Raw genomic sequence first — 23,276 nt, 5'->3', positions numbered from 1 at the left:
ACATCACCTTGGATTCCTCCTGCTAGCAGTTTATCAGACTGGCACCATTAGACACACTTCAGAATGAATCTGTAGCTATTTCTGATTTAGAACCTTCTCATCTCATTTTCTTTCTTAAGAAGTCTTTTCTCAACCCATTACACTTACCTTGCATTATTCATCTCCCCATGCAGCCCAAACTTTCTTCTTCTTTTTTTTAATTAAAAAAATTTTTTTACATTTATTTATTTTTGAGAGACAGAGCCTGAGCAGGGGAGGGGCAGAGAGAGAGGGAGACACAGAATCCGAAGCAGGCTCCAGGCTCCAGGCTCCGAGCTGTCAGCCCAGAGCCCAACCCATGAACCGCGAGATCATGACCTGTGCCGAAGTCGGACGCTGAACTGACTGAGCCACCCAGGCACCCCCTGAACTTCCTTCTTTAAAGGAAGCTGCAAACTGCTTCCTGCAAGAGACTTAACAAGATCAAGGCTCTCCCCAGTTGCAGATACGGTGTATCTTATTTCTTATGTAAAAGAATGTTTGTTTCATAATAACAAGTGTGGAGCATTCTGCTTGAGCTACATTATGTGTATGTTTATTTACTCATAAATAAAATATAAACAGTGTGATATATCACCTGGAGGCCTGGATTAGGGGAGTGAGAATTTTGGGTCAAAGCAGTCTGTTGTTTTCTAATTCTGTGATCTCGGTTATTTGATCTCTTGGAGTCTTAATGCCCTAGCATTCGATAGTATTTTAATAGTATTTAGTTTGAAGGGTTGATTTGACGGTTAATAACATCTTAATAACATCCAGCACATAGCAACCACCGAACAAATGTTTGTTACATCTGAATCTGAGGACTTGTTGTCTTGATAAACTCAGTGGTACAGATGCTGCTACCAGAGTTTATGAGTCTGGAAGATTTATAATCAATCTGGAGGGTTCATGGGGTATGTGAGAAGTTGTCTTTGTGAGGAGAAGGGAGAGGATTTATCACAGGGACAGAGGGGAAATAACAGAAAAGGAGAATGTAATAAGCTTCAAATGAGAGTCAGAAACAAGTCAAAGGAGACAGGAAAGCAGGGGTGGGGAGGGGAGGGGAGTGGGCAGAAGCAGATGACACTGAGTGGGCTGAGTGGAGTTGCTCATCTCCTGCACCTGAGCCACGTTATTTTTGGTATCCTGAAGGCTTAGTTTATCTCTGATTTCCCTCATGGGGTTTTTGATATTATTGAGAGAGACCTGTGTGACTCTATCTGTTTCCATATTTTTGCCTGTATTTAGTCAGAAACATTTCATGCTTTCAAAATCAGCTTAAAATAAATCAGAGCAGGGGAATTTTTATTTTTCATTTTGCCAGAGCAGACCCTTCCAGTATCCCTGGAGAGTGCTCTGCCCACATTTGTGGAGAATCAGAGGAAGTGTTCTTTCCTGCTCTCAGAGTTCAACTCCAAAAGGCCCATATCACATTGCCTTGGGAAGAGCCATGGTAAAGGGCCGTTGTGATCCTTCTAAGGCAGGAATGAGTAGCAGATGGGGATTCAGGCTGTATTTTCTAGGATACTAAAACTGTGTGGGAACTCTGTGTATTAAGTACCTCTTGAGCCCAGCTTCACATCCTCTTGGCCCACTTTCTAAGCTCTAGCCTAATTGATTCTCTGGATTTATGTCGGGATTCTCTGATGATGTCCCACAGTCATGCATAGTGGACCCAGAAAGCCTAGAGAATTAATACCCTATGGGGTTATAATTATAATACCCTGTGGGGTTCTCGTCCCCGGGATGAGAACTTGCATATAAATATTCCCTTCTTCCATTCCTCAGGAGGATAATTCTGAGTATCATGCACAGCTCCTCTGAAGATCTCTGACAGCAATTATACAAGGGACAGGAGGGAGGAATTAGGATTATTTTGTTATTATAAGGTACTCACCCTGGACTTGAAGTGGTATGGTAGTATATGAAAGTGGACTTGAATTAGCTGTAAATGTATGTTGTGAACTCTAGGGTGACTTTATTAAAAAATTTAAAAAAAGAACTAAAACCAATATGCTAAGAAAGAGAGAAAATAGAATTCTGTAAGATACCCAGTTCAAATGACACAAGGCAGAAAAACAAGGGAAGACAGATACAGGAACAAAAAACAAAAGCAAAAATAGAAAACAGTGATGGATGTGGTAGATATTAATCCAGTTGTGTCAATAATCATTTGAATATCAAGGGTCTAAATGCACCAATTAAAGGAGAGATTGTCAGAGTGGATCAGAAAACAAGACCCAACTATAATTGCCTACAAGAAACCCATTTTAAATATAAAAACTCATATAGATTAAAAGTAAATTGATGGAGAAGAATACACCATACTAGTACTAATCCATAGAAGGTAGGAATAGTTACAGTAACATCAAACAGAGCAGATTTCTAACAAGGAAAATTATCAAGGATAAGAGGGAATTGCATAATGAAATAGGGGTCAATTCTCCAAGAAGACCTAACAATCCTTAATGTGTATGTGCCTAACACGACAGAGTGTCAAACTATGTGAGGCAAAAACTAATAGAACTTCAAAAAGAAATAGAATGAATTCACTATCACAGGTGGAGACTCTAACACCCTTCTCATAAATGGATGGATTTAGCAGGCAGAAAATCAGCAAGAACATAGTTGAATTCACTACAGCATCAATCTAGTGGAATGGAAAATCTGTCTCTGAATCAGAGGTATATATCTTTTTGTTTAAAAAAATTTTTTTAAAAACATTTATTTATTTTTGAGACAGAGAGAGACAGACCATGAACAGGGGGAGGGTCAGAGAGAGAGGGAGACACAGTATCTGAAACAGGCTCCAGGCTCTGAGCTGTTAGCACAGAGCCTGACGTGGGGCTCGAACTCACAGACCGCGAGATCATGACCTGAGCTGAAGTCGGCCGCTTAACCGACTGAGCCACGCAGGTGCCCCGGTATATATCTTTTTGTATTGCATTATGGACCCGGTGAAGATCTAATAAAAATCTGAAACCTCCCCTCAGAAATAAACACAAAGTTTTTTTAATCAAAAAGTTGCTATAAGTTTTTTTTTTTTACTCTGTAAAGTTTTTATCACAAATCAATTTTAATAGTAATGATCCTTATGAATGGATAGTTGTTTAGGTGCTAATGTGGAAAAATATCTGGAAATATTTTTTCCAAAGTATCATCATAAATCTTTAGAAGGATTTCCTCATCTCTGGGATTGGGTAGTGAGAGGGAATGTACCATAAAGTTATTGCAAGGGGCCTGGGAATGATCTGTATCCTGAACATATACTAACTCTTGTATGCATATAATACTCTTTATGTATATAGATGTTGTTTTAATGAATGAAATAAAATTTATTTGAAAAGGAAAAAAGACTTTACCATCAATCAACTAGATGTAACCAGCATCTGTAGATTGCTTCATCCAACAATATCAGAATACACATTTTTCTCAAACTCACATGGAGCATTCACCAAATTAGACTGCATTCTGGACCATAAAACACATCTTAACAAAAATTAAAAAGACTAGAAATCATGCAATGTCTGTTCTCAGACCACAGTGGAATTAAAGCGGAGATCAATAACAGTCTCCCCAAATGGAGAGAGAGCTTAGGTCACCTGACCCTTCTGATTCACTCACTGAGAAAATGGTGAAAACCCTATTATGAATTCATTAGTGCTTTACATGAGTTTGTAATTTATTAATCTCATCTCTATATACTTAAGAATTAGTCATAAGTCCATGTAAGACTTTATTTCATCTACAGATGATATGGATTCACCGACCTTTTCACGTGGCCATGCTATTCTTCACAAGTTCACCACTCCGTAGTGTGCCGGTCTCCTTTCTCAAACAAAGATATGGCCTTAGTTTTTGTTGTTGTTTGTTTTTGTTTTTGTTTTTGTTTTTTTGTTTGTGTTTTGGTCTAAAGAAGACATTCTGTTAAATGTCATCTGTGATTTTCTTTGGCTAATAAAATTATAGGCAATTAAAAAAAAAAGACATTCTAAATGACTAGCATTTTATTCAAGGCATTTTACAACTTGTCCAACCAGCCTTTGACCTTATCTCCTCTCACTTTGCTCCAGCGTTCACAAGCTACCTTGTTATCTTCTGAACCTCTGCACATACTGCTTGCCCTGAATGTTCTTTTCTCTGTTTCTCATCTGCTGAAGGTCTGTTCCTGCTTTAGAACCATGTCAGATGTGATGTTCTCTGTGTAGATTTCCCCAGGGCCCTGAAGCAGAGTGGGTGAGCCCTTCCCTGCCTCCTAGAGTACTCATCTGCCCTTAGTTATGGTGCATTGCCCATTTATTGTGATTGCTTCTGGGTTCATCTTTCTATTTCTAGGGCCCAGAATGGAACCTGACATAGTGAGGGAATTAAACATGTGTATACTGAATGAATAAATAAAAGATTGAAGGGAAATGGGCTAGGAGTTTATTGTAAAGCCTTCATTTAGATCAAATTTAAGAAAACAGGCTGTTGCTGTTGTTCTTCCTCTTAGAACCAGACCTTAGTTAACATAGAACAGACCTTTATTAACATAGAACCAGACCTTCATTAATAGGACTGGATCTTGTTAAGATATATGGTTAGGACTTCAGAAAAGCTGTCCTGCATTTCAAGAGTTGGAGGCATATGTTTCTTGGCACTAGTGTGCTTTAGTTTTCTCTTGATTCATACAAAAGTAATTTGGATGTGGGACATCTTAAGGGGGTCAGTCATAGCTGTGGTTGTTGGAAGAGTTCTGTGCTGACCCATTTGTGTCCTTGGTAAAGGTTCAGGGATCTTTGTTGAGATGCTCTCCTTTGTGTGAAGTTCTTTTGGTCTTAGTGGCAAAGCTGTCCTTCAGGTGATTTCTTTTGTTGTGGGCTTCAGGTAGCTGGTTAGAGTCTTGGGGAGACATCCCCATGTGCATACAGACTTACTCTCTGCCCTCCTATCACATGAATGTGCATTAGCTGGCAGTGCTTTTTACCTCTCCACGCACACCCCCTTAGGCCCCATAAAGAGTCTTTGTGTGAATTAGATAAAGATACTCCATCTGCATGGATTGGGTAGAAAAAGCCAACCCCTTCTGGATGGACACAGCTCTATGGGTGCATGACTTGGAAACCCAGTAGTATCTTTGTGCAAAGATAAAAACTTTCTTTCCTTTGGGAAGAGCATAACTGGCATAAGCCAGTGGTAATTGGGTAATAGTAATGGTAATACCATCGGGCTCCGCTTAAAAAATTATTTTTGCTCATAGACTTCTTTTATAATTGCTATTTATTTGTAGTATTTTATTTATTTGTATTTTTATAATAACTTTATTTTAGAACAGCTTTAGGTTTATAGAAAATTTGCAAAGATAGTACTAGGAGTTCCTGTATACCCCATGCCAGTTTTCCCCTATTATTAATCTCACATTAATATTGTACATTTGTCACAATTAATGAAATAATAGTGATGAATTATTATTGACTAAAGTACATACTTCATTCAGATTTCCTTAGTTTTTACCTAATGTCCTTTTAAGTTTCATGATCCCATCAGGATACCACATTGTGTTTAGTCATCATGTCTTCTTAGTCTCCTCCTGACTGTGATGGTTTCTCAGACTTTCATTGTTCTTTGATAACCTCGATAGTTTAGAGGAGTATTGGTCAGGTGTTTGCAGAATGTCCTTCAGTTGGGATTTGTCTGATGTTTTCCCCATGACTAGACTGGGTACTTGGATAGGTTTTTATTGTTATTTAGGCATGGTAGGGCCAGCAAATCTGATGATGATTGCCATTGAAAAGACAGTTTTTTAATACCTGCAGGTCTCCGAAGAGGGGGTCCATGTCGCACCATGGAGGCCATGCTGAGAAGCATTGGGGCCAGTTATAAGGCAGAGCTAGGGTGGAGGAAAATGTGAGCAAGAGTCTTTATTGTGGTTTCTATAGGGAGTCATGGGCAAGGCAGGGTAAGCAGGCCTAGGATTGGTTAGTTTGAATAGTTTCAGTGGGCTCTGGGGCATAGGGGCTGTCGCTAGTTTTCTGGTACCTGGGCTGGGGTGAGTTGGGCAAGTGAATAGTGGTCTAGAGTGCAAAAGCTCAGTGGGGGAGGTGTTGGGGGTATGGGCTCTGATTTGTTTGGTTTGTATTTGAAAAGCATGCCCCTGGAAGAAGGACTCCTTCTGAAGAGTTGAGGGGAGGGAGGAGGTGGGAGCTGAGGAGGCAGGAAGCCAAGACAAGGTGACTCAGATACATTACTGAGTTGTCCTGAACAAAGAATGTATGGATGTAGGGCAGATGTTAAAGCATCAAGTTTATAGAAGCTAGAAACATGCTTAATACACTGGGGCTATGTGTTTTGGGAAAGAAGACCACAGAGTTAAAGTGCCATTTTCATCACATCATATCAATTGTACGTAATATCAATGTAATTTATCCCTGTTGATACTGACCTTGGTTGCCCTATTTTGTGACACTTCTTTCCACTTCATGTTTGCCTTTAACATTCATCTCATATGACTGAAGTGTTTGTCGGGTAGAGTATCAGTAAACATGCAGTATAGTTTTTCTTGGGTCTTGATCTTCTAGAAGATCAACCTGCCTAGAGTTCTGGTTTCTAAAGGTGGGGTCCTATGTGGGGTGGATGTCTCCACAGAATGGAGTCTTGAAACTTGGGCTTTAGGCAAGCTGAGTTCATAAGGGAGACTTGTGTCTTAACATCCTACTCTTCTCTAGAATGGTAGTCCTTTGTATACTTCCAATTGCTGAATAAATATATAAGTAAATACCTACAGCTCTATTAGGAGTTGGAGTTGATCACCACTGAAATGAGACAAGATATATATCCTTAATATTTAGCTGTGGGTCAAAATATTCAGGGTATTAGCCTATTTCCTGCATATAAATTTAAAAAGTCCTGGTTACTCCCTAAGTTGCCTGACCAATATCTCTTGGAACCCTCTGAATGTAGGAGATCATGAGAAATAGGGAAGTTTCCCTGCTTTGCTTCTGAAAATCCTGAGTTGGGTAAGGCAGGGCATGCTGTTGGTTTGTAATTGACTGCACACTTTTTCCCCCTCACACCTCAGGGTCTAAGTCACAGAACTGTCTGTGGAACTCCCTCATTGACGGGCTCACGGGGAATGCCAAGGAAAAGCCACGGCCAACTATCGTCCATGACCCCCGACCACCAGAAGAAATCTTAGCTGATGAATTGCCTCAGCTCGACAGCCCAGAAGCCTTGGTGAAGACATCCTTCAGGTTTGGTGGATTGCAATCAATCTGTTCCTTCTTATTTGCTGCCGAGTTATTTCAATCCAGTTGGATGCATCGTCGGCGTGGCCAGAAAATTACCTCATTTTTTTGCACTGAGTAAATTAGAATTGATGAAGGAGTGTTGGAATTAATGCTAGCTGGACTTCTGGCTGGATTTCCTGAATGTAGCGCAGATCCCATCAGCAGTTAAGTTGCTGTTGGTATTTAATTGGTATTGGCATTTAAATGCTGAGGCAAAGGATTTACTGATGTTGGCAATTTGAATTGGATTAATGAGTCTTTTGCTTCAAAAGAGGATGACGCATGGAGATAAGTGCACAGAGAAAAAGCATGTGGTGGGAATGAATTCAGCCCCGTGTCTTTAGAGTCTCTGGCTGGGGGAGGGTTTCTAAGTGATAAGAGATGTGAGAGCTGCTGCCTCCTGAAAGGAAGCAAAGATCTTCCTTGTGTGTTTTCCCAGGTGGCTGCTGACTCTGTTCTTGTTCATCATTTGGTCTCGAGTCTTCTGCAGAGGCCTCTCGTGTTTTCTTCTTGTCTTGGGCTCCACTTCGTCACGACTCTAGCACTTACCTTTCCTCTGTATCACATAAAAATCAATCTGAGTACGGGACATGGTGTATAAAAGTGATTTCCTCCCCCCGAATGGGTCTTTCAAACTCAGTTTTGAAATATACAGCAGTGCTGTTTTCAGAAATTAAGGTTTAATTTTTTTTTGTCATCCTGCCTTCCTCCCCTCCTTTCTCCCTGTTACCCTAATTTTACTTCTTTCACTTTTCTTTCCGTTATATAAGGCTTTCCTGCTCTCCACATGGCCAGTAGGACATACAAACCTTGCTTTTCTTCTCCCATAAACCACTTAGACAACTCTTGGCATCCATGAAAAACGTACTCTTTTTTGCATCCAGGTGATGTGTGTAATCGCTCAGTAAAAGCCGTTTCATTGTGTGAAGGTTCTTAGTGTCGACTGAATTATAGATGAGCTCTGAAAAGCAGTGATGAATAGGGGTTTGGATTTCTTTATGTAGTGTGACTGATGCAGTGGCGGGACAAGAATTGCAAAGCAAATGCTTTTCTTATTCCTACTAAGGGTTTGGTGACTGCATTGTGAGGTTTTACATAAAATAAAACCCACTCAGGTAGAGAGAAATAACTTCCATGAACCTGCAATTCTCTGCACATGACTGGTGGGGGAGGGGAGGGCAAATGGCTTTCTTGGGCTGTGTGTTCTCATTTTGGAGCGTCTCTGGTGGAGTCACTCCTCACATGCAGTCTTCTTGTAGCTACTCCTTCTAGCCCAGACCAGGTTCATTGTCCTCTTCAGGGAACAGCTAAAGAGGCACTCTCATGAAAAGAACATCTCATTTGCTTGCCAACTCTATTACCATCATCTCTTCTCTTTGCATTCAATGCTCCTCAATAGAGAAAATGTATTGATGACCATGAACTTCATTTGATCTGCTAGTTGTATTATGCATCAATGTCTGGGTTTCAGAAAAAAAATTCAATTATGTTTGTTAAGGTCGGGCTTTATTTTTAGTTCGTTGTAACACTTGGTCCAGTAAGAAAAACACAGCAGGTGTAAATATGCCAACCCTTCAGCAATTGAAACTAGAAATCTATTGGCATTGGTTATTCATTTATTTGTCTCCTTAATACAACCGTGTGTTATTCTGGCACCATCCTTTCTTCTGAAGAAGATAAGTGATTTCAATGGGAATGTTAGAGGGTAAGTATTCTCTAATGCAATTGTTCTTAACTGTGGTAGTCCCATCATTGTGAGATTCTTTGTACACAAGTGATCACAAGCCAAGTATTAACATGTGGAAACAGTTTATTTATCAAGATATAAATTAGAGCAGAATCAAGGTTACCCTTGTAATAATGCCACTTGTTTTCTATATGCTTTTTGGATTGCAAAGAAAGAGATGAGTTGTAGCTGGATTTTAAATAATGCCAATAGGAATATATCACTTACGTGTTCTCCCCCTCACCGGCCATTTCACTAGAGTGAAAAACCCTGAGAATTGCTGACTTCCCAGTATTAGTAACTCTGAGAAATCTGGGAAGATTTGGCAATTTTGGTTACTCCCTTCTCTTTCTCCTTGTTCACAGTTGGAGGGCATTAGGAATCCTGGGCCATGAAATATGGTCATCAGCTTTTATTATCAAATAAGATCCAAACTGCAATGACAGTAAACCCAATGTGCCTAATTATTAGGAAGTCTAGTCTTGGGGCTCAGTTCCCTGACTGTCCCCAGGGACTCCAGGCTTAGTGACAGGCTTAAAGACTTAGCCCTTTGCCTGCTCTGCCTCCTGCCACCTGCCAGGGCAATGGGGTCTCACACTGAGTGTGGACTCTCTGATCTCAGTGAAGTTCTAAGTTGGTGTCCAGTCCAGATGTCCTCTTTCTTGCGATACCTCCTCTGGCTGGCTTCTTTTGTTCTTTCCTGACACCCGGCTTCAGCACTACCACAATGTCTCAGACATATTCTAATGATGTGGATCCTCAAAAGGGAGGGATCAGATAGATGCTTCATATCACTTTCCCTAGAAATCGTTTCTAGTTCTTTGCAAGTATGTGGAGATGATTGCATACAAGCCACTCCCAGGACAAAGAGTGTATGCTTGTTTTGTATTTGCATAATATTTCCATTCACATAATTCCCTTTAGATTAAAGGGACAGTCTGCCCTAAAGGTAAATTCCAGTCTCTATTTCCAAAGAAATAAGGTAGGAAGTGTTCATACGTTTATGAATGGTAGGTGTTTTTCAAAAAAGTTGCAGAAATTTGTATGTTTAAAACTCCCCCTAGGCTCCCTGTTACAACAACAACAATAGGATTCTTATGTTGCCAGGCATGGGCCTAACCACCCAAAGATGATGCCCATTTTAGAAATAGAGAAACTGGCCCAGAGAGGTAGCGCCCATAGTTCTGATTAAATTCAAATACAAACTCATCAGGACAATTGCTTGTCAATTGGTGGTCACCAATGGCAGAAACAAGGGGTAGCTTGGGTAGACTTTAGGTCCTACCTAGTCTTTATCAGCCCCTGGAATCCCACCCCAAGTAAATATATCACGTATAAACGCCCATAAAAAAGCATGCCTGTGATGCAAATGGGGCTTCAGGATAGCTCTCCTTCCAAATGACTTCCACTGGTGGTCAACACTCTCTGTTTATGTCAGTTAGCAATAATGTGAGAGGGTGTAGCAGAAAGTGAGAATTTGCACACAGATTTAGAAATAAGGATTCTAGAAAATGAGAGGCATGGCCTCTTTCCTCCAAGGCTTATAAGTTGATGGCTGAGGTGTGTGTAAATGCCGTCTCCATCCTGAATACGTTCCATGACACTCTCCCCTCTAGTCCTCCTCTTGGCTGGGCAGCAGTGATGACGTGGATGTTCCATGTCTCAGAGCATGTGGTTCAGCAGAGTCTCGAGGGAAAGATAGCAGTGCATGGAGGGAAGGGTCTCCTCATTTTTGTGCACTCTCAAATTCCAGCCAATATCGCCGGAAGATAGCATAGTTTTGTGCTGTTTTACTATGGACTTTAGTCTTTACTCTTCATGAAAGGGACATTGTAAGGTACCCAGTTAGGAAAATTCAACTTCTGAAAGTGACTGTCCTGGGCTTTAGTCTGGATTCTGTTACCAAGGCAAATTGCATCATCTCTTTGAGTGTCTGTTCTCTTTTTTTTATTAAAAAAATTTTTTTTTCAATGTTTATTTATTTTTGGGACAGAGAGACAGAGCATGAACGGGGGAGGGGCAGAGAGAGAGGGAGACACAGAATCCGAAGCAGGCTCCAGGCTCCGAGCCATCAGCCCAGAGCCCGACGCGGGGCTCAAACCCATGGACCGCGAGATCGTGACCTGGCTGAAGTCGGACGCTTAACCGACTGTGCCACCCAGGCGCCCCTGAGTGTCTGGTCTCTTAACTGTCACATCTGAGGGTAGACAAGAACAGTGGATCTCAAACATGGGTATGCATTACAGTTACTTAGAGGGTTATGGAAACAGATTGTTGGGCTCATCCCCAGGTCTGGGTGGGGTCCTAGGATATACCTTTCTAACAAGGTGGTGCCAATGCTGCTGGTCCAGGGACCACAGTTAGAGAGTCACTGGACCGTATGATATTGAATAATCCCTGGAGCTCAGAAATATTTTGCTGTGTTAATTTGAGCAGGTCATTTATCTAATCTGGTCTCAGTTTCTTCATCTTTGAAATAAGGGTAAAGATGCCTACTTCCTGGGGTTGGAGGGAGGGTTTAAAGGAGCTAATATAAATGAGAGAGACAAGCCCAGTATCTGGCACCCAGAATGTGCTCTGGAAGTGCTAATCTCCTATTCCTACTCAGCTCTCACTGGAAACCTTACGTGCATTTGAGCATAAACACACAGAGTAAATAGGATCAGGTTGGGTGTTGTGGCTCCAGGTGCAGACCCTGTGGGTTCTGAAAATTTGCTAAGCCTCTGGCATGAAAATTCTGCTTTCAAGACCAGAGACTTTTGAAAAGAAAAATGTGGGAACATAACTAAGAAAAAAAAGCTTCACTGTCTGGAAAATAGATACTCCTGGGAATTATTCAGAGATGCCTGATTTCCTTCTTCTTCATGACCTGTCTCTTTGAGCCTGTTCTGCTCAGGTTTTTGTTAAAAGAGGTGAGAGAGAAAGCTGAATCTGGAGCTTGAGGAAGACGGACAAGCGCAGCTAGTCTGATTAGTGATAGGACTCAGTACCTGCCACCTGAGGACCCAGAGAACAGGAAAGAACTGGCTGCTGGGAGCCTTTTCTGTCCCCAGCCTCTAGTGTGTACATTTGCAAAGGTGAGGCCCAGTCCAGATTGCACTGGGAGGCAAAGAAACTGATGTTTATTGAGCATCTGCTATGGCCAGGAACTGTACATTCATTTGCTCATTTAATCTCCCGAGGTTACAAGTGAGTATTGTACCAGTGGTACAGGTCAGGAAACAGGTTCAGAGAGATCAAACAGCTTACCCAAAGTCACGCAGCAGGTGGCAGAGCTAGAAATTTCAGCTCAGTCCACCTGACTCCAAAGCTATGACCTCTCCACCACGTTCTACTACTGCCACATCACCTTGGCTTCTGGGTTTGTTGTTGGTGAATAAGATAGCATCATTGGCTCTGCTAATTTGGATGTGGCAATTTGGATATATAGTTTGATGCTTCTCCTGTGAGACCTACCCTGTTCTTTTGTACTAAATCCTTTTTCTCGTTCAAATTTATGTTTTTAATCCACCCATGCTTTTGGATAGGACCGCTTTAAAGGCAGTGTTTCTCATACTTTATGAATGAATTCCTTTGGGGATCCTATTAAATTCAGATCCAGATTCAGTAAGTCTGTGTTGCAACCTGGGAATCTGCATTTCAAACAAACTCTCAAGAGATGTCATGGTCTGAGGACCACCCTCTGAGTAGAAAGCCATAGGCTTTGGAATACTACAGGTATGAGTTTGCAAATGCTCTTCTAACCTATGTGGTTTTGAATCTCAATTTCCTCATTTTACAAATGGAAACCAAAATAACAACATAGGACTGTTGCTAGGATTAAGAGAGCTAATGAATGTGACAGCCCTTAATTCCTTCTCTTCCAGTTTCCAAAAACCTGTTTAGGAGTGGATTGATCCTCCACACCTTGACCCCTTCTTATGTGACTGGGTTGTGCAATGAACCCCAGGGTGGGAATAGGAGCCCCATGGGTGCCTTATGAGTAAGGCTGTCCTGACCTGACCTCCTTAGACACTAGCAGAGATTCTGAAGCCATCCAGTGCATTGGCCATTTTTGTTACTTACCTTGAACTGTGTGACTTTCAACATGGGTTGAGTTACCAAGCTTTGATAATTTTGCATTTGGAAGAATAGCATGCTAAATCCCCAGAGAATCATTGGGGGCTTGCTACGCCTCTCTTCCCACTTAGAATGGACTTATTTGGGCTTTGGCAAAAGTGTTCCTGATTCTATACATAGCTTACTAAGAATATGTTGCAGAGAGCAGAACTGCATTGAGCCAACGCCCTCAGCTATGGATGAGATTAAGGCCTTGTCAGATCCCATTTAACGGATTGTGTTTTCCATGCAGAATTAAATCGTTGAACTCATCCTCATTTTTGTTTTTGGCAGTCATTTTTCCACCAGGGGCTACTGCCAAGAAGCCAGTTTCTGACTTGATTACTTTCAGGAAATGTGCAATCTGGCTGATGATAGGGCATGGTGTGGGGTGGCGGCCCCTGCCGCTTCGGACCCCACCCCGGGATGAGTCATGGGTTAAAATTCCCAATTAGCTTGTGAGAAGTCTGGTCACACATCTTTCTCTATCACCGTATGTTGGTCACCCACTGGGACTTTTGGGGACACCTACTTCCCTGACTTAGTGCTGCCTCCCTGGAGTTGACATTTTCCTCTTCTGGTCTTTGCTAATCCAAATTGTAGAGTCTTCCTCAAGTTTGCTAAGGGGAAAATGAAAGAATTAATTCTGAGGTTTTTTTTTTGTTTTTTTTTGTTTTTTTTTTATAACTCAGAGGAGTTTGTATTGCAAAGTTGGCTTCCCATAAGGGAAATATTTAGGCTTCTTTTTGTAAGTAAGTTTTTATGGACAGAGTTTTTAGTGTTAGAAATTGACAAAGCATGTATCATACAGACACTATTTTTCTTGCATTATTCTTGGTCCTTCCCTGGTATTTTGGAGAAGAGGAGATTTATCCTTATGGCAGCCATGCACCTTTCACATCTCCAACCACAGGAAGTATACTTGACCCAAGGCTCTATGTTCTGTGTGAGAAATTTGTTTTGGTGATGGCTGATGCTGTGTTTACCATGTGTTCTCTCAGCCAGTGACTGAGAGCATCAGAGATGCTAAGACTGGCCATTCCTGGAAGACATGGGACTTCTCTAATGCTGACATTGGCTTGAAGACTCCATGATGGCCTTGCTGAACTTTCTTTGGAACTGCACTGTGGTCTAAGATACTTCCACTCAATATTCCTTCCTTCTCTCCTTCACTGGTTGTCAGACCTGTATCCCTACTCTCCCAGCCTCTCTGGTTTCTTCCCCATTTTCTCTTACAGATGTTCCCGCTGATAGATTTCTTGCATGTCTTGGTAACTGCCTCTCAGAGAAGACCTGGGCTAACACAGTCTCCCATCTCACTGTGATCCTCTGCGGGCTGATCACTGCTGGCTCTGTGCTGTGGGCACAGCTCCAAGGCTACTGGCCTAGAAAGCCTGGGCCAGTCTCTCTCTATTTGATTTTACATTTTGTAGTTGATGTTGTACCTTCCCCGTGGGTGCTAGCGCTGGGGTAAATATGGGACAGGCCACAATTTTCTTTAGTATCTTGTACTTTCATTGCCTATAAGAGACTTTGTTGAAACATTTGGATCCACTACAGAAACTACAATGTAAGAGGGGAGAATTTTAAATCATATCCAAAATACAGCTGTTCAAAAATGTCGAACATTGTACAGATGATTTGCTTATGGACACACTCCAGTTTCCAGCCAGTGGACTTGTCCCTAGGGCTGAGTTTCCCTAGAGAGTGCATCCTTCTTCAGACCTGACATGTTCTTACTGGGCTTTTGGAGAATCCATCTTTCCAGCCACAGGAATGGACCTTATCTGAGGTATCCTCAGCACCTCAGTGTGCATCCCTCAGAATAACTCCCAGAAGAACATTGTACGCAAAGTGTAAGTGATTCATTCTAGAATAACCCTACAGGGAGGGTCAAGTAGCTTCAGTACTGTCATGTGGGGGAGGAGGGCTGGGACACTCTTGGAACCTCTATCTAAATTTCCCTGCCAGTGTGATGTGTGGATCAACCTTTTGTGCCTCCTGACTAGCAACAGGAACTTCTGCTAGTCTTAAGTCTTAAGTGAAGGAAGGCCTCCCTACCCCCACCTCTCCCCTGGCAGAGCTTTGGATCTATAGAGGTCTGGTTGTGATTCTGTTATGGTTCTGGGGGCGCTTGGGTGCCTCAACTGGTTAAGTGTCTGACTTTGGCTCAGGTCATGATCTCATGGTTTGTGAGTTTGAGCCCCGTGTTGGGCTCTGTGCTAACAGCTCAGAGCCTGGAGCCTGCTTCAGATTCTGTGTCTCCCTCTTTCTCTGCCTGCTTGTGGTCTGTCTGTCTGTCTCTCTCTCTTAAAATTAAATAAACATTAAAAAATATTTAAAAAATTTAATATGGTTCTGAATCAGTTGGTCCAGCCTTCCGCCCTTGGCTACTTTGTCCCCATGTCGGCCTCACTGGCCAACTCTTCATCACAGTCTCAGGTCATTTCTGAGGTCTGGCCTCAGGAACTCGTGGGAGCATCTGGGGCCTGGTCAAACCTCTCAGAACCTGAGAGACAACTTGGGAAAGATAAAACCTAGCCTCCCACTACCTAGCATTACTGGCCACTGTGTGTACTTGGATGTGGACCCTCTGGTTTGTGGGTAGATGTCCTTCTAGAGAGAGAAAAAGACGTACAGATCTCACCCCTGTGCCTCTTCTGCCCCAGTTTCCCTTCTCCCTATAATTCTCTGAGCCAGAAAAGCTGGACCCTGGCTTTCCACTTCTCCTGCATTATATCCTTCATCTCCCCAGTTCCAGGCTTTGGGCTAAGTCTTAATAGTAGGTGAGGTAAAGAGATAGATTGGCTAACTGATATGGGACCCTGCACTGGGAAATTTCTCAAAAGCACCATATGTTACTCCTTATAAACTTTCAGTGATGAATGACTTTACTGCATTTGTTTTTTTACAGTCAAATTAAAGTACTGAAGAAAAATAAAGAAAAGCCCTTTAAAACTGTGTCCAGTGATGATGCAAACTGTGATATCCTTTGATTGGTTATTGGTCCCTGCCCTTTGCAGTGCAGGGTTCCTGGTTACGTTATCAACCTCACGATAATTGTGACCCTGTGTTTTACTCTATAGAAAATTCTGTTCCCATTTTGTTCCCAGCATTAGGGCAGGGGTTTTGACTTTGTTAATTAGGGCAGTTTCTTTCTTATTAGAATCTCTCTAATGCCGGATGCTGTCTTTTCCCATTCAAGTGCCCACCCTTCAGTCACATCCTGTGCCATGCACTGGAGTCACATGGAGTGAACTAGACCAGTGCATGCTCCGCCCTCCTGGACTCCACATGGATTGATGAATATGATGAATAGCGCTTGGTGTAACCATGATATGGGCCACCCTGGACCACCCATTTATGGTGGACATAAAAGGGAAGCAAAAAGAACAGTGCGAGCCAAGGTCGGGAGGCAGGAAGACATGGCTAGTGTTGGAGGAGCTGCTGGATTTGTGTCTGAGGCTTGTGAAAGGGAGGCAGTGTTGGAAAGGTAAAGCTGGGACCAAATATGGTAGGGCCTTGTTACTGAGGGAGTAAGGTTCAGTTTTATTCCATAGGCAAAGATCTTTGGAGCTCTTGTAAAATCTCTGGAGACGCAGAAAGAGACTACATTTTTCATTAAGTTACAAAACTAGGAATTATATTTCCATGCCTCAGTCCCCTATACACAGAGCATCAAAAAGGTTTCCGGCCTTCGGCAGAGGTGGAATAATGGAGATAGAGAGTAGCATGGGGTCTGAGCACCTATGGTGCCTGGAGGAAGTACATGGGCAATTTGGGGAAGAAACCTGTGAAAATATGTTTTTCCACATGCTTTGGAACAGAGACTTTTTTTTTTTTTAATTTATTACTTCCAAAAGCAGTAGTAGCTAATGGTTATTGAATAGACAGCCCCATATCTATAACCTAGCTGCTCCCCATTTATTGATTAGTGTTAAGTGCAGCCAGAAGTGAATTTGCTACAATAAATTACCTCCAGACCCTGGGGGTTAGCTTAGCTGGGGGAAGGATTGTTATTTGAACATGAGCTGCAGACACGCTTGTCCTCATTTGGAAGAGGTGATAATTCTGGCTATGGTGATGGGGCTCAAGTACTTGGAGGCAGGCACACTGCAAACTGCCCAAGAGCATGACTTGAACCCTGTCTGCAAAGTCAAAAGCAGGAAGATGTGAATCAAATAACAGTCTTGGATTATGGATCCCAAACTTTGATCTGTTCATCATTTTCATTCTTGGAAAATGGTCCAGATTTAGAATTAGAGAAAGATGTATGAAGGGGGGTTGGATTATACTTGTTAAATTATGTGTTTCTTCAATGTTGGGCCACTTATTCTATCCTTGACTGACTGGCTATGTCAGGGTTGAGTTTCCATGGTTAAGTTTCCAAGGGTAGCACTGACCAAGTTTATCTTGTCTAACTCTAAGTCAACTTACAGGTCCCTGTATTTAAGAAATGTCTTTGCATTTGTTTTAAAAAAGGTGATTTTGACAAATTTTATACCTCCAAGAAATTTGTAAGACTAGTAAAATGAACAACTGTCAAACCTCTACCTGGAGTCACATTTGCTTACTTGCTATCAAATGTTTATCTCATCTCATCTCATCTCATCTCATCTCATCTCATCTCATTTCATCTCATCTCATCCCACGCCATCCCACGCCATCCCACGCCATCCCACGCCATCCCACGCCATCCCATCCCATCCCATTTCATATCAGAATCAATCTTTTTTTCTGAATTTCTTGACCCTAAGTTGTGGACATCATGACCTTTCAGTTCCAGTTTGAGTTTCTTTGGAAGAAACCTTTTTCTTACATGGCCACAGTAGAATTCTCAAACTCAGGAAGCTTAATATTAATATAATATGATTACTATATACTACTGTATACAGCCGATATTCTAATTTCGCCAAATGTTCCCATAATGTCTTTTATGGCAATCTTTCCTTCTGGCCCAGGACCCATTCCTGAAGCACACGTTACATTGAATTGTCATGTTTCATTTATCTCCTTTAATTTGAAGCAGTTTCTCAGCCTTTCTTTGTCTTTCATGACATTAACATTTTGAAGCAAACAGGTCATGTGTTTTGTTTTGCAGAATGTTCCTCAGTTAGGGATTGCCTGATCATTGCCTTGTGGTTTGCTTCAGGTTATTCGCGTTGACAAGAATACTACATAAGTGATAGATACTGTGTCCTTCTCAGGGCAGCAGTAGGGGAAAAGATTGCCTATTGCTTCCATTACTGGTGATGTTAATCTTGAGCATTTGGTTGAGGTTGTTCCCCCATTTCTCCACTGTAAAGTTACCTTTCCCTTTGTGTAAGTAATAGGTTATCTGTGGGAAGATACTTTGAGACTATGTAGTGTAGCCTTTTCGCTAACAAACATTTATGCAGTGGTTTTAGCTCCACTTTGTGATTCTTGCCTGAGTTAATGGTGATCTCTAACTCTGTCATCCCTGCTCCACCGATGGAATGACCTTTGACTATGGACAAGAGCTTTCCCTTCCCTTCCCTTCCCTTTCTCCATCTCTGTCTAGATTTTAGTATCAATACAGACTCTGGATTCTTCTTTCACTCAATGTTTTATAAGCCATTGTGTCTTCATCACACCTGGAGCCCCGGGATTTAGCTATGAGAGGAAGATCACAAAGGCCAAGCAGAGAGGTGGTATGAGTGGTCTTGCAGTCTCAAATGCATTGACTCTAATGGGCAGAAATTAGCTTCACCTGGAATATGAAGATGTATATCAGAAAATCCAGAGTCTAAACCCCTACCCCGTTAGTAGAGCCTCTTTGGGGTCCTATGATATGGTGGCAGGCAATGTCTTTCTTTACCTGAACCTGTTGGTGCCACAAGAATTATGGGGAATTGCAGAGTGCAGAGAGTCATGTGGAGTAGGTTGGAAAGGTATTACTTAGCCAGAGAAAGGAGTTCCATATTATCTGGACTTTAAGCAGGGTCTCCAATTCTTTTCTCCTTATCTCTTCCTGCCATAACACATTACTCTCTGCTTCCTGCTCCTGCTGGCCGGTGTCTGATGACCGTGACAACCACCAGTCCAAAGAGTTGCCTGTATCTTATCAGTGAGGTATAGTGAGAATGTTTGAGCTCTGGTTTTAACTCAGCTTCACTCCTTGCCTGCTGTGTGACCTTGAACATGCAGTCTAAATTGAGGCTCAGTTGTTTCATCTCTTTAATGGGATTATATATTCTTTTCCTCATGGGATACCCATGGGGAGTCAAGGAAGGTTATACATGTTGAGCAATGAGCACAGTGTCTGGCATCAGCAGGTGCTTGATAATTAGTGGGTAATAGGATTCAGCATTAACATCCTGTTTAATGCTCTTGGAATATGTATACTTTGCTCTAGGCCCTGTGTTGTATAAAGGAATTAACTTTATCTGACTTTAGTAGCCATGTTCACGTGTCCTTTAGCACTGAGTTGCTGTTCTGACATCTAGGATCTTTGAGGTACCCCCTGCCTCTCTTTTGTTTCTAACATTTTCATTTTAATCCCTGCGTAGTCAAATTGTGCATAATAATAATAATAGCTACAGATGGAGAAATGGAGGCATAAAGCAGTTAACTGATCTCAGCTCATACCACTAGTCAGTAGGTCTGGGGTTTAAAGCCAGACAGTCTGGCTTTAGAACCTACATTTTAGTCACTAGGCCACATTGCTTTCTTAGTCTAGCACTGAGGAATGGGTCTGTGTCTTCCGGTTTTGTTGCTAGTGTGGACCTATTTTCTAGTTAGGCTCCTGCTGCCTGCCTCCCTGTCACCCTGATCCAATGCTAGGTACCAACATCAGTCTGCTTACTTCATTTCCTGCCATTTCTTGGTGCTGAGTGTGGACTCTCACATCACCAACTGGCCTGCTGCCGTGGGTGCCTGCCTGCCCCTTCCTCCTGCCTTACTTTATTCAAAAGCTGCCTGTGAATGCAGCTTTAGTTGCTCATCTGGAGACCTAGAAAGCTCTTCTTAAGACTTCCTGCTCTCCTGGCCCGAGCCTACATACTTGCGAGGCCCGTGGGCTATCACCAGCATCTCCCTGGGGTCTTGCTAGAACCCTTTCTCTCTAGGGGCTGTGAACCACGGTGGTGTGCTCTGTGTAGTTCACAGACCTGGTGGAGGAAGGTAACGTAGAACTGGGGCTTGGAATCAGACAAAGCCTTATTTCTGTCCCAACGATGTCACTCACCACCTCGGGAAAGTTACTCTTGGCCTCAGTTTTCTTTTCTGCAAAATGGAAGTAGTAATGATGGAAGGGTGGAATGAGAAAGTATATGTAAAAACAGCTAGCACAAAAACACACTCCTGAAATCTGAGTGTGGTTGGAGTCCAGGGAATTGTACTGTGTCAATGTCAACCTCCTGGTTTTGATCATGTGTTGTTGTTGTGTGTGATGTTGTCATTTGTGGAAACTAGATGATTGGTACGTAGGAATTCTCTGTACCATTTTTGCAACTTGTTTTGTATCTGCAATCATTTTTTAAACAGGTTAAATAGACTTAGTGTAGTCCCTAATATCTATTAATTGTAGTTAAAAATTTTTTTTAATGTTTTTTTTATTTTTGAGAGAGAGAAGAGTGAGCGCACATGGGGTAGGGGCAGAGAGAGAGAGCGGGAGATACAGAATCCGAAGCAGGCTCTAGGCTCTGAGCTGTTAGCACAGAGCCCAAGGTGGGGCTCGAACTCACGGACTGTGAGATCATGACCTGAGCCAAAGTCAGATGCTTAACCAACTAAGCCACCCAGGCGCCCTATTAATTGTAGTTTTAAAGCTTACAAAATGTCACCAGGAATTCTGATATTTGGCACTAACTCAACTTATTGAGGTGTGTGTGTGTGTGTGTGTGTGTGTGTGTGTGTGTGTGAGAGAGAGAGAGAGAGAGAGAGAGTATACCTAAGAGAAGGTAGAGCAAATGAATTATAAAATTCTATCTCTTTTCTAACTTAATGAACAAAATCAATGGCGTCACCAGTAACCACAAGTGAATTCCCTCTGTGATGTAATTTCATCTTCTCCCAGTTGAAAACCTTGCCTTTTACCACCCTCAGCGGTCTCTATTCTCTTCAGATTTATTATCTACCTTCTATTTCAGTGGGTCTTAATCCAGGCTGCACAGTATACTCACAAGTGATTAAACCGGCATCCCTGGCATGGGGCCCTGGCAGCTGTAGGTTTTAAAAGCCTCTCTGGTTAAGCTGAGTTCAGCAGGCCTGAGAACCACTGCTCTGCCTACACCACAGGCTCCCTGGTCTTCCCTTCCTCCTCTATGTCCTCCCACAGTCACAGTACCTTGGTATTTAAAAATATTCCACAGGGCACCATTTTTCCAATGACCATGAAGGCCTTTCCTGACCACAGCTACCAGATAGACTTTGCTCCTTTCTTACAGTATGTATCTGGAACGGGCGTCTTGAGTTTTGGAATGATCACAGAATGAGCTCTCCCACCCTTCGAGATGCCATATGTCCATGCCATTTTCGATAACTGAAGTGTCACCAAATGTTCCTTGTGTTGTCTTTCTCCAAAAGCCAATTCAACAGAATGCAGGCGAAGTGCATGTTTTCTTTTGGGAATGTGATACGTGGAAGTTTTCAGAAGCCTGCTAGGCACTGACTATTTTTACTTACTATTTCAGTGGCTGACATGTTTTCACCACCTTCGGGATAAACTGACTTTGAGACATTGCCTCAGTTTCTTAGTCACCAGCCCTCCTTTCTTCATCTTTCCAAAAGGAAATTGTGTCATAAAAATAATGTACTTACCTTGTAGAACATTTGATAAATGGTAAAAGAAGAAAAAAAAAACCCTCCTGAATATAATTTGTGCTATCATTTTGGCATCCTTCCTGAAGTCTATCTATGCCTTATTCTTATAGTTGCAGTTATGGTGTGGATACAATTTTGTATCCTGATATTTTTTTCCACTGAACATTTTATCTTAAGCATTTTTCTGTGTTGCCACATAATGTGTGTATGTGAATGTGTGTTGGACATTTAGGTTGTTCCCAGTTTTTCACTTTTTTTTTAAATGTTTATTTTTGAGAGAGGGAGGGAGGGAGGGAGGGAGAGAGAGGGAGAAAGAAAGAGACAGAGAATGAGCGGAGGAGGGGCAGAGAGAGAGGGGGACAGAGGATCCGAAGTGGGCTCCATGCTGACAGCAGAGAGCTTGATGCAGTACTTGAACCCTCGAACCTTGAGGTCATGACCTGTGCTGAAGTTGGATGCTTAACCAACTGAGTGGTCCAGGTTCCACCCTCCCCCCCCGCCACAATTTTTCACTCATGAAAGGAATGTTATGATAAAAATCTTTGTGCATCTAGATATTGCTGTATATTAAGCTGTATCCTAAGGGTAGATAACTAGCAGTGGAAACACTGATTCAAAGGGCATCTTGATTCAAAAAACCACATCACAGAAGAGCCCTAAGTAATCTCTTCTGCTGGGGCTTCTTCCAGCAATTCCAATCAGCACTGAACCCCTTAGATTGAGTGTGACAGTGCTCATTTTCTCCCAACTTGGAATTGAGTATTATTATTATTTTCAAGGTAACCTGCCCTTTCATTAAAGCCATATGGTGCCTATGCTGACGGTTTCTGTGTCTTTTGCTAGCATGCTGCTCAGGGGAGTAATAGAGTCATTTTTTGTTTTGCTCCTAGTAGGTATCATCCCTCTTTTACATATTAGCAAAGTAATGTTCAGAAAAAGTGAATGATTTGCCTATGGGCACACAGCTGAGAAAGAGAATAGCCAAGAGTTAAACCTGTAACGTTTTGGCCCCAGAGCCTTTGTGCCTTCCAGTCACTTGACTCCCAAGCTAGAAGCAGGAGCACAGAGAACGGAGTCATAAATTGTTCTTGGGCAAGGAGTTGGGGGCAAAGGAGAAGAGGTAACATATGCCCAGGAAAGACCTCATGAAGGTTCCTGTCTTCAAGGACCTTAGAGTTTAGTGGAAAAAATATAAAGGTAAATCAATGGTTACTGTATTTTTACCAACAGCTTTATTAAGATGTAATTGGTATAGAAAAAAACTGCACATGTTTAAATATTCAAATGGATGAGTTTGACATTTGTATACATCTGTGAAGCCAGTTGTTTTTTTTAAATATAATTTATTGTCGAATTGGCTTCCATACAACACCCAGTGCTCATTC

At 42.1% G+C, this 23,276-nt stretch overlaps 1 protein-coding gene across 3 annotated transcripts in view; it reads left to right on the top strand.

Annotated features, from left to right (window-relative positions):
* Positions 1-23,276, top strand: part of PDE1C (phosphodiesterase 1C) — a 507,283-nt gene that overhangs the window by 114,216 nt on the left and 369,791 nt on the right. For all 3 annotated transcript variants that reach the window (XM_043589209.1, XM_043589210.1, XM_043589212.1), the window contains exon 3: positions 7,076-7,247. In XM_043589209.1, the coding sequence (XP_043445144.1) occupies positions 7,076-7,247 (172 nt within the window). The remainder of the gene's footprint in view (positions 1-7,075; positions 7,248-23,276) is intronic.

The sequence above is a fragment of the Prionailurus bengalensis genome, chromosome A2, assembly GCF_016509475.1.
Source record: "Prionailurus bengalensis isolate Pbe53 chromosome A2, Fcat_Pben_1.1_paternal_pri, whole genome shotgun sequence".
Lineage (NCBI taxonomy): Eukaryota > Metazoa > Chordata > Mammalia > Carnivora > Felidae > Prionailurus > Prionailurus bengalensis.
Note: the sequence above shows the minus strand (reverse complement) of the source record. Positions and strands in the feature narration are given on the sequence as shown.